The sequence below is a fragment of the Agelaius phoeniceus genome, chromosome 6, assembly GCF_051311805.1.
Source record: "Agelaius phoeniceus isolate bAgePho1 chromosome 6, bAgePho1.hap1, whole genome shotgun sequence".
Classification (NCBI taxonomy): domain Eukaryota; kingdom Metazoa; phylum Chordata; class Aves; order Passeriformes; family Icteridae; genus Agelaius; species Agelaius phoeniceus.
This window is the reverse complement of record NC_135270.1, coordinates 47,109,939-47,122,270: the sequence shown is the minus strand read 5'-3', so window position 1 is coordinate 47,122,270 and position 12,332 is coordinate 47,109,939. Positions and strand designations below refer to the sequence as shown.

General features: G+C 38.5%; 1 protein-coding gene across 4 annotated transcripts in view; it reads right to left on the bottom strand.

Annotated features, from left to right (window-relative positions):
- TDP1 (tyrosyl-DNA phosphodiesterase 1) overlaps positions 1 to 12,332 on the bottom strand; it is a 38,812-nt gene that overhangs the window by 11,449 nt on the left and 15,031 nt on the right. For all 4 annotated transcript variants that reach the window (XR_013182869.1, XM_077180607.1, XM_077180609.1 and 1 more), the window contains exons 12-14: positions 9,309 to 9,375; positions 4,352 to 4,459; positions 2,707 to 2,809 (exon numbers count right to left, since the gene is read on the bottom strand). Coding sequence is in view for 3 of the 4 variants with exons in the window: in XM_077180607.1 (XP_077036722.1) it covers positions 2,707 to 2,809; positions 4,352 to 4,459; positions 9,309 to 9,375 (278 nt within the window). In the remaining variant the exon portion in view is untranslated. The remainder of the gene's footprint in view (positions 1 to 2,706; positions 2,810 to 4,351; positions 4,460 to 9,308; positions 9,376 to 12,332) is intronic.

Below are 12,332 nucleotides of genomic sequence, written 5' to 3'. Positions count from 1 at the left end.
GAAGAAAAAAAACCTTCAAGTGAGTAACTTTCAGAACTGCCTCATGTGACAGTATTACGTTGTGGAACTCAGCCAGAGCAGACTGTGACTGCCAAAAGCCTACAGACATTTAAGAACAGACAAGAGATGCTCACAGGTTAGGCCTCTAAGTCATGAAATATGCAGGGACAAACTACTACATGAATGCCTGGCCATTATACTTTCCCACAAGTGTCTGCTTTTGACCACTGAGTTTTGAGATGTTCCTTTGATATGATAAAGTAAAGCCTTCTATTCCCCCAACAATGGCTATTTTGAAGTAACCAGAGTGACACAAGGGAAAGATCTGGAAACTTGGCTCTACTTCATACTGCACATCATGTTTTCTTACCCAGATCCTAGCCATTTATTCCTATTTTCTACCCAAAACTTCATGGACCATCATTCTCTATAAGCTCTGGTTCCAGAACCAGGCTGAAAGAAAGGTACCTCAATATGATTTCCCCACTCACCTTTGTGCCCCTTGAATTTGTCCTTCCTACTTCTTCCTTGCATTAGCCCTTACCTGATCATGTTGAGCTGCTTCATGGAAACCTGTCCTGTTTTGTTTTGGCCAGTCTGAGCTGGTTTAAGGGATAAGGAATTCACTCAGCACTGATGCCAGTACAGCTAAGGGAATGAAGACAGCCAGAAAGTTGTGGTCAATGGTTCTATATCCAGGTGGAGGCTGGTGATAAATGATGTCCCTCAGTGCTGTCTTGGGACTGATGCTCTTCAGCACCTCCACCAATAACACAGACAGCAGGACTGAGTGTTCCCTCAGCAAGCTTGTTTTGACACCAGGATGAGTGATACAGTCAACACACCTGAATGATGAAATGCCATCCACAGGAAGCTGGACAAGCTCAAATGGGCCCACAAGAACCTCATTAGCTTCAACAAAACCAAGAGCAAGGTGCTGTACCTGGGTCAGGGCAACCCCAGACAGGAGCACAGACTGAGAGTAGTCGCTGAGAGCAGCCCTGTGGAGGAGGACTTGGGGTACAGGCCAGACATGACCTGGCAATGTGCACTTGCAGCCCAGAGAGCCAGTTGTGTCCTGGGCTGCATCCAAAGCAGCATGGCCAGCAGGGCAAGGGAGGGGATCCTGCTCCTCTGCTCTGCTCTCATGAGACCTCACCTGCAGTGCTGCATCCACCTCTGGATGGATCCAGCATGGACCTATTACAGCAAGCCCACAGAAGGGCCACAAAGATCATCAGAGGGCTGGAGCACCTCTCCCACAAAGACAGGCTGAGGAAGTTATTATTAGAAAGTTACATGACTGGGTCATCTGGTGATCAGTTATGTTTATACAAACCCCATAATTTACTAGGTACAAATATACCAGTACCATAGATTCTATGCCTGGCAACACCCAGAGATATCCAACTTCCAAGAACATTATCCCTTTCAGGTCAGTTGCTGTTAAATGTCAAATTTTTGCACAACTTTGCCCAATGCTTCATTATTCTGTTATTAATAGTTGTTTACACAAATGGTGTTTCCTTTTTTTAGAGCTCATTGATATATAAAAAACAATGCTTCCTACTAAAAGAAGCTGTAGGATTTTTCTTGTTTCACTCTCTGATAAACACATTTTCTTCCACATAAATGATGCTGGAGAAAAACATCTCTAAGGTTCATGATATCAGAGACCTCACTACTATGCAAACTCATTATAAAGGTCAAGAGTGGGATACAGGAATTCTTTAGCTGCAGTCAGAAACCATCAATCTAAATATGCAATCTCAGGAGACTACAATTATCCAGTTAGGGAAGGCAAACATTTTTACAATGTCATAATATTAGTAAATATTCATTTGGGACTACATTACTAATCAGTAGAAATGACAGAACATTATGTGATCATCTGTGAACATTATCTAGGAAATAAATACTCTTTATCAGCAAAATATTTCTAAGGACTTTTAGCATACAAATACTTTTTCAGAGAAAATTGCAGTGGTCTTCCCTGGAAAGAAGAAATTTCACATAGGAAGAAGTTTGAATGGTTTGTGATCATAGACTAACTGCTGTTGAGAACATTTTGGTATCGTCAGCTCATCAGAGAGAGGGAGGAATCAGCCACATCTTGCATCTCTCCCCCCATCAGGTAATAGACAAAACCCAACCTAAACAAAGAAGGGAAGCCTTTTTCTTAAATACAATGTATAATTAAGGACTTTCTACCAGAGGATTTCATAGAGGGCTAAAAACCAGGAAGTGTAGATCAATAAGGAACTTGATATTAAGAGAGAGTCACGTGACTGGAAATGCATTTCAGAGAATGAGCAAGAACAGCGACTAGTGCAAGATTAGGAATCGTTTCTCAAGTTACAACACACACACCTCCCCCTTACATTAATGTGAATATGCACTCACAGGCCAGTTTTAAAAAGCACAAAAGAAGAGAGTTGATCATCCTTTCCAATAACATTTAGGTATATGTTACAATTTCAAAATATTATTGCCTGTCAGTCAGAGGAAAAAAGTCACAGCAATACCAAATCTATACCTGCTGTGTAGGAAAACAAGACTATGAATACCTCACAAATCCAATTTGCTATTAACTTTTTATCTGGAAATACAGAACCTACTGATCAGATTATTCAGTTATGCTTGTATTCATAAATACTTGCAGATTTTCATGATATCCCAGGATTTGTGCTTGTACTATGGACTTACGAATGCTGAAGGCAGGAAAAGAACCCCAAGTTCGTAGGAACGGATCATCAGCTGGCTGCCATTTTTCTCCAGAGCTCCCCAGGCTGCTTTAGATAGATTGGCACTGTGAAGAGAAACAAAGCATTTTAGTGAGGCACAATCTTCAATGCAGAAAACGTTTCAAGAACATAGCCTAGCAATGTCCTTCTAGCAGAACTTAAATTCAATCAGAAAAGTCTTCTCACAAAAAGTGACTTGGTTGTTATTCCTTGTTGTTATTTTTACAGCACAGTGGGAGCAACAGAGACAATATGTAGAAAGGCATTCATATAACACATGTGGTTAATTATACAAGCCTATTTCTGTCATACAGATCTACAAGACAAATTCAGCCTTTTGAATCTTCTTTGCACATTTCAGAAAGGAATTTGGTACTGGTAAATAGCTTCAATTTGATGACTTATAAAGATTAAAGGCTAACTCAGGACTAGTTACAATACCTTCAGTACAGAGTGGGTTTGCATTTTACATTTAGTACAGAGTGTTAAACAGTATCTTTTGCTCTTGGCATTTTGTTCTTGGATCTATTTATGATAAATACTTAAGAGGTTTTTATGATAACAAATACAAAGAGGTTTTGTTTCAATTTGCTATTCAGCACCATTCTGTATTTAATCTTTCATCAGTATCTACCACAATGTAGATCAATTTGGGAGTCAAAAATATATGCAATTCTGTTGTCAAAACCTACTTCTACAGCACAATACAAAATTTACACCTTATGTTTCACCTGATGGACATACTGGATACTGTTTGGTAACAGCAAATGGTGGAGCAAAAGAAACATCAGAAGAAAATAAAGCAACCATGAATTTCTGTATTAGATGGAGTGAGCATCACATTTAAATGACTTAAAACCTTTTAAAAAGAGCACTAATCATTACCACGATGGCAAGCAACAGTATCAATGAGTGATGAAATTTAAAGAGACCAAATATAAAGAGAAAAAAATATTAAAGTAACTGAGCATTTAAAAGTAAGGACGGACAGATCATAATCTGTAGAATATAGGGTTGCATAAAAACTGAAACATATCTGTATTTTTTGTTCACAACAAGTCATTCTCCCTTCAAGTCAAGAAATTCTTGCTTCCTCTTCTGGCTTTTTTAACAACTAAACAACAGAAATATAAAGCTTATACTTCCAGGCAGGCTGCTAAGCCACTCAATCTGACAAAAGATCAGATTCCAAATTCTATGTATCTGTATGTTTTATTACAGTAGGGCAGCCCAAGTATAACTTCAGCTAACCAAACTCTACCTGTTTTGTAGAAACCAGCACATTCATACTATAGCACACCATATCTTTAAGAAACTTAACCCAAATTTAAAAATATTTATCACTTTAATTGGTGTTGAACCCCAAAACTGGTAGTCACTACTCAGACAAGATTTTAGTGTGATTATCAACTGTTTCTGACATAATCATTTCAATCTGCAGCCTCAAATGGAGCAATGCAATGGAGAAACATGAAATATGGACAAAAATTCATACCACTAATTGAAATTCTATGTGGGTTATGGAAGTAACTCACCTGGGCCTGCAGCTGACAAAAAAACCCATATATAAAGTTCTTAAGTGAGAGCTGTACTGGTTAGATGTTTACCTTGTTACCAAGAACCAAGCAATCTTCTGGAAGTCAGGAGAGAGTCTCATGTAAGTCTTAATGTGAGGTATAGCATGAGTTCGACCCGTGACTTCTGCTGACCATTTGCTAGAAAAGCAAAAGGAATTCTTTTCATATATGGTTTTATTTTGAGGTCTAAAAAATACCATACAACAGCACCATGATTTCAGGAACGCTACTTATACTTCTCACATTCAATACTTTCCTAGAAAAAAATCTTAAAATACCACATTTAACTGAACTGTTAACAATTCTACTAGAAGTCAGAAGGCGAGGGTTTTTTTCCTTAAAACTAGCCCAAAGAGATATTCTCCTCAGTGTGTCAGGTTCTCCTAACAATTTTTTTCCATTTCTCTGTTCCAGATAGCACTTAAGGAACTAAGTCTAAACTTATAGACAACACATGTTCTTTGAAGACTATCAACGGTTATGACTTCAAGCAACTGAGTTTGGCACCAAACTAAACCTCACAGAGTTCTGAGTTTACTACAGTTTATTATCCATGACATAAAGGCAGGGAGCAACGGGTAGATTGTTGCTGCTACTCTTCCTCTTCCCCCTTCTGTGCCCCTAAGCCACTGAGAAGTTTGAGGGTTTAAGAGAATAGAGATCATATCTATGTGCATATAAAAAAACCCCTAGATTAAAATAACAAACCACTGCTAGACTGATTCAGCATCAATGTTACAGAACTAAAGTGCAAGCAAGCAGTAAATATATGTACATAACTGAAAGTATATAGCCACAGCATTAAGAAGCACTTTATGTTCACAGCTGTTAGTCCTCATGCAAATTCAGGAAGAAAGCTTCTTAACACACTTTCCTTTACCCAGAGACATTTCTTTCCACAGATTTGAAGGAAGACTCTGGTTTCAGTTGTCACAATCCTGCTTCCCTAACTCAGCATTCTATTCTAATATGCAAATCAAAAAGGATCAATTTACTCTGAAAAACTTAAGTGCATTGTGTTCCTCTAAAAGCCTGAGCAGACTGACTTGGAAGGGCTGGAATTATTTACCTATGTTGACTTTCACAACTAACACTTGCATACAGTGCACTTAAAATTAAGAGGCTTTGTATTTCATGGGTGAGGACCTAGTTACTTTAACAAACCTATCTCCCCTGATCAAGGAAAAAAACCTCTGAGAACTGGTCCTGTATTCTTAAAGGGTAAAAGCTGAAACACTCTGCACATTTGATGCAAATCAGACTTCTTTATGTTTTGATGCAAACCACATCAAAGTATCTTTCTATAGGACAGATGAAGATATATATGATACAGAATTAGCTGACTTAACTTGTCTTCCCCTACGAACCCCACAGTTCCCATACATACAAATTATAAGGCTGAGTCATGACTCAACCACCCTGGTTAATAGCTTTTCTCTCACAACTGACAGTTTAGACAAGCATCTTTAAGTTTATGGGACCAAAATACTTGGGTAACTCCAATAAAATTGTAAAAATGAAAAACAGGAAAAACTGGAAATTCAAAATTTATTTTCTTTAGATTTTCCTCACTGCTTTGCCCTGGGACAAACTTCTCCCCTCACCACTAACTGCAGTTATACTGAGATACTATCTCAGTCTACTGCCTTTTTGCTTCCTTAAGACAGATACAAATAGTGTGCCTTAGCAAGAGTAATACCACTTCTATCTATTACCTACAGCACTATAACTGCAGTTTGATTTCATCTAAAGTGATTGAAACTCCTATTTTAGAAAGTTAAAATCAGGACGGGGAAAATATATTTTGGCCATGTTTTCCCTAGTAGGACAGCACAAACATGCAAGGATTAAAAAGGGAAAATGCATGCTAGTTTTGGCTGGGATAATTTTCCTCATGCTGGCTAGTATGGGGCTATGTTTGGATTTGTGCTAGAAAGAGCACAAACACACAGATATTTCAGCTGTCACACACAGCCTTTTCTGCCTCTCACACCACCCCACCAGTAAATAGGCTGGGAGGGGACACAGGCAGGACAGCTGACTCCAGCTGAGCAAAGGGATATTCCAGACCATGCTCTATTATGTTCAGCACATGAAGCTGAGGGAAGAAATGGTGATGAAAGAAAAGATGAAAGAAATGGTCATTCAGAGTGATGGCCTTTATCTGCCCAAGCAACCATTAGGCACTATAGAGCTTTACTTTCCTGGGGATGTCTGAACACCTGCCTGCCCAGGGTGGGGTAAACAAACTAATTTTGCTTTGCTTGTATGAGTAGCTTTTGCTTTATTAATAAACTGTCTTTATCTCAACCCACAAGTTTTCCTCCCCCATGGGGGGTAGGAAGGAGGGTGGGGGAGTCCAAGTGGCTTTGTGGTGCTGAGCTGCAAGCCAGGACTAAGCCATCACAAAATCCTGGAAATTTAACTGTACAGACATATCCAATTCATAAACAGAGACAGGAATAACTAATTTTCTACGACACCACCTCTTTCAGGATTTAGTTCTCTTACTTCAAATACTGAAAGAATTTTCTATCTTAAGATACTGGCAACAAGGCTTGAGACAAATTAAAACAACTCATACCATTAGTTTCAACCTAAGAGAACACTTATGATCTCTGTCTCTCATCTTGTATGATTTTAGGGGAACAACACTGTACTTCTGCAAATTAAGAAGAAAACTCAAAACTTATTCAAAACTTTATAAATCTAAAGAACATGCAAAGCTCTAATACAACAATCATTGTGGACTTGTCAGGCATATGTCAAACAAACTCTTGTCAAATCAATTTCTTCCACTCTTTGAAAATAAATATTTGACAAAAGTAACTGCACAAACATAGGGCACACCATATTAAAAGCAAATAAACTAAAAGGAACATTAAAATACAATACCATTAAAGCTGATCAAATGTTTTGAAAGGAGCAATTAACAAAAATTATTAATAATTGCAAATCTGTCCTCATAAATTAGTAATACTGGAAGGAAAAACAAGCAATAATACCAGAGAGAAAACTCTGCAAATTACTCTGTTTACACAGTAGCTAATCTAACAAAGCAGTCTAGTCATCATTTGCTACAATCAGAAAAGTAAAAGCAATATTAAGTTTAGTCACACTATTAAAAAAAAAAAAATTAAAGTTCTGAGCTGTATTACAGGTTAAACACACTCAGCTGGCAGAAGAGAGAAAATCAGCCCACAGACATTATAAAAAGTCATGTGCTGGGGAAGACATCCTGCCTCTTCAGTTGAGAGGCTGCAGGACACCATCTTCCAACTCCATTAATCTCTCCCTACTTGCAAAAAGAAGTTATTCATTTTCCTTTACTGTAAGCATAAAAGACTTAGGTTTGGTTTTTTTTTCCTTGCAGCTTTGGTAGAATCCCTAATTTCCTGCTGGTTTCTTACTATTTTCCAGTTTGAAGAAAAATTTTCTAAATTCCTCTAATCCCTCCACTGCCCAAAGATTTGCATTATAGCAAGTCTTTCAAACAGGTCATCTTGTATTTACATCTAGTGAAACCTGCTGTTTTCTGTGCGTCCCAGGTTCCACAGATAAAAAGGCGCAGTGTGCCTCCTGCTCTATGGTAAGAGTCTACATGCAGGCTCTGCTCAAGGGCTGCTGTGCTGCATTCTGGCAGGGTAAGGGCCTGCACCTGGGCAGTCACTACAGAGCAATTCTGCAGGGCCACTGCCATCTGCAGCCAATTCCACAGAGGAACTTCAAACAGCCCTTTTGCTGCCAGAGCAGGCCCCTGGAGACAGCTATGTGGGTATTTTCTCATTGAAAAGGAATAAATCAATGAATTATATCATGATTAAGTAACATTCTGTGTACTAAATAAGAGACTAACTGAAAAAAGGTTACATCTTTTCTCTAATAAGATTCTCAGGAGGTATGACTACAGAAACCCAATTAAGACTGCACAAACTCCCCCAGATTGATGATTTTTTTTCTTTCTGAATCACGACTGAACAACCTTGAAAGTTTCAAGTTGATTGCAGCTTTCTTCCTTTGCTGAATGTCTTCAGAGGACACAGTTTAAAAGCAGCAGACAAAGCCTCACATGCTTTCTCACTGAGTTCCATTCCTTAGACATTGACCAGCAAGGTTCACAACAGCAATCACCTTCACTCTAGAATGGGGGATGCTCTCTGCCACAAGCAATTCTGTTTCAGTCCCCTGAATATACACCCAACTGAACACAATCTTACTTGGTAAATTTTCTTACCAGAGCAACTTCCGTCCAGAAGAGTTAACAGTTTCTGATGAAAGGAATGGGAAGTTGTGGTCTTGTAAGAGGTTACAAGTTCTATTAATTTTTTTTGATCTTTGCAAAACAACTTTTCCCATTGTTCTCTAAACATGCATAAGTTTTTAACAATTCAGCCTGAGGGAGACATCTGGCATGGAATGTGTTGGACTCTTAGAATTTGGCACAACTAGTAGCATATGGAAATACAAATTTTTAATAGAAAATGTCAAGCATCTTTAACAAAAGATATTGCCACAAGGGACTGAATTTTTGCAGCAGGACTGCTGTACTTACAAGAAAAAAATAAAGCAACCACCAAAAAAAGCCTTTCTAGTCGTGTTGTGGCTCAGTTGAAATCCCATTAATACAGAGGCACAAGTGGGGAAAGAGAAATACAACTGGAAGTTTAAAAAAAAAAAGGAGTAACATTACTCCTGTTTGGAGAAGGAAACATTATATAAAAGTTTACAGAAACCTAAATCCAGCAGCAACATTATCACACATAGTTTTTCTAGGTAAACAGCATGAACAGCATGTTTTCTACCAGCTGTTGGAGAGAAGACCCAGCAGATAAGGAACTAAAGGCCTTTATTTTAAGGAGTTTAGGAATATCATACCTGTAACCACTTCCACTTATTTGCTTTTAATACTCAAACATTATAGCACTAACTAACTTTAAACATACAGTCTGAATTTAAAAAAAAACCCAAAGAATTGAGTTCTACTTACTGAAAATAGGAATGCAACCACAGCTGTTTCTGTGCTGTCTGTATACTGTACGGAAGTGAGCCACCAGCTTAAGGAAAAAAGCAGAACATGTACATTTATATTTTGGAAGACATTCTAAAGGCAGCAAGCATCTTGGGGAATAAGCTATCTGTCCTACCTTCATGAGTTACTTTCAGGAAATTGTTAAGTGCTCCAGTAGTATAAAATGGTATATACTTGCTGGAGTTCTTTCCATTCTTATAATTTAGGAACAAAAGTTCCTAAACACTACACAGCACATTTACACTAGGAAAATCAGAAACTGTATATAGGGAGAACTATGGGTAGTTTTTTTATATGATACTACTTGATATCAATAGATTGGAATCACTACCCATACAAACTAGAGGAAATAGATCAAGCAGCTTTCAAAAGAAAGAATAAACCTTCCAAACCCCAAACAATGTTATTTTAAAAAGAACTTCTATGATAAAATTACATTTGTATTGATTTGGCCTTTGGCTAATGCATGTTGTGATTTCTTGAAATGGATTTAAGAAGAATCAGCCAGGCATACCGAATTATATTAGTGTTGTGTAGTAAAAGCATGATGCAAAGCCTACACTATTCAATGTGTCCTAGAAGACACCAAAAGAACTCATTACAAAAGCTTTACTACTCTCAGGAATGCACTATCTACAGGAGTCTACAGAGCTGATCATTTGCACAAACACAGTCATAATTCACCAAGTGTAGTGGGTCTCACCCTCTAGAATTATTTACTTATTTGCTGCTGTGAGATAATGACTAGGAAGAGAGCAAAGTAGGCACAAACTTTAAAGGGTATAAAGAAAATTTAACAAAAGTAAAAGCAAAATAATAAGAAATCAGAATAAACCTTCAGAACACTTCTCTTTCCCCCACACCCTATACCTATAAATTCTCTGGCTGCAATTTCTATGTATGTCCAAACACTAACCAGAGGAATGTTCTGAAAACATTCATGCTAGCTCCATGTTCAAAATCCACCAGCTGCTAAAATTCAAAAGCTAGTCACGCATAGGAACATAGCTATCCTATATAGCTTGGAACAGGAACACTTTTAATGATTCAGCAAAGCCAAAGAATTCCTGAACTGTTGAAGTTGAAACACCCTCTGGAGATAATCTAGAGTAACTCCATGCTCAAAGCAGGGTTCAGCAGAGCACACTGTTCAATACATTGTCCTGTCAGGCTTTGAGTATGTTAAAAAACAGAGACTCTACAGCTTCTATGAGCAACCTATTCCATTTAAATATCAGAAAACAATTTTGCTGTAAGGATAAATTGAGATACAGGAGATTCCTATGTACATACATTGCCTTTTGTTCTCTCCCTGGTCACCATGCAAAGAATCTGCCTCTACATGGCATCTTCTCTTAATTTATATACACTCATAAGATTTCCCAGGAAAGCATTCTTCTCCGAGTTCCAAGAATTATCCAAGTCTCTTAGCCTCTCCTTTATTACAGATGCTCCAGTCCCTTATTGATCTTTGTGGCTTTCTGCAGTACTTTGGTTCAGTATGTCCATATCTGTATTGTCCTGTGAAGTCAACAACTGGACACAGCACTCCAGAAGTGGTCTCACCAGTGCCAAATAGAGGGGATAGATCACTTCCTGGCAATGTACTTCCTGATACAGCCCAGGATTCTGCTGGTCTTCTTGCTACAAGGGTGTCATGAACATATTTTATGAAAAATTCTTTTGCTAGGATTTTTTCTCCTAAGAAGCTGAGAGGCCTCAGAAACAAAATGTAAACAATGATTATCTGCTGCTGTGGAATGCAACAGGTGCATCTTTGAATGGTCTCATGTGGTTGTTTTTAATTAATGGCCAATCACAGTCCAGCTGTCTCGGACTCTCTGGTCAGTCACAAGATTTTACTATCATTCCATTCCTTTCTATTCCTTGCTAGCCTTCTGACAAAATCCTTTCTTCTATTCTTTCAGTATAGTTTTATATATCATTTTCTTTTAATACATATCATAAAATAATAAATCAGCCTTCTGAAACACGCAGTCAAGATTCTCATCCGTTCCCTTGTCCTGGAACCCCTGCAAACACCACCGCACAAGGCTGCATTGTTGGTTCATCTTCAGCACTGCCTGAGGTTGCACTGCAGGAGGTTGATGTCAGCTCATTTCTCCAGCCTGCACAGTTCCTCTGACTGACTGCACTGCCATCCAACACATCAACCATTCCTATTCAGTCTGTATTATCTGGAAACTCCCTACAGGTGAATTCTGCCCCACCATCCAGGTCACTGATGAAGACATTAGCACACGGCCCCAGCACCCAGTGCTTGGCACATGCTACCACTGACCTCCTGCTGCCCTTTGTGCCAATGCTCACAACTTCTGAGACCTGGCAGCTCAGCCAGTTTCCAATCTGCCCCACTTTCCACTCATCCAGCCTGTACTTCATCACATCATTGTAAAGATGTTGAAGATGACAAAGTCTTTAAAGACAAAGGTAAACTTAACAACATCTAGGGGCACTCCCTCATTCATCAAACCACTTATCATAGAAAGACTTCAGGTTAATTAGGCATAATCTCTCGTTTAAAAATCTATGCTGACTACTCTGAGTCACCTTTTTTCCATCATATGTTTGGAAGTATTTCCAGGATTCCTTGTTCCATTACCTTCCTAGGAATCAAGTAGAGGCTGGCAGGCCTATGGGTCCCCAGATCCTTCTTCTTACCCTTGCTACAGACAGGAAAGAATTCTTTTCTTTCAGTCCCCATGAATCTCTTCCAATTGCCTTGACCTTTTGGAGACTTGTTTTTGAGTAACAGAAGCTTCCCTGTATCAGAATACTACAGTATTTGTTCCTGTTTCAGGTTGGCTGGGGCTGCTTCTACAAATATGACTTAATGAAAATAAACATGGGAATAATGAACAGAACAGTTGTATATTACAATACTAAAAAAAAGACCAATAACACTTTAGCCTCCATTGTATCTAATGTGCAGAATGAAATTGCAATCAAAACAGATGGAGA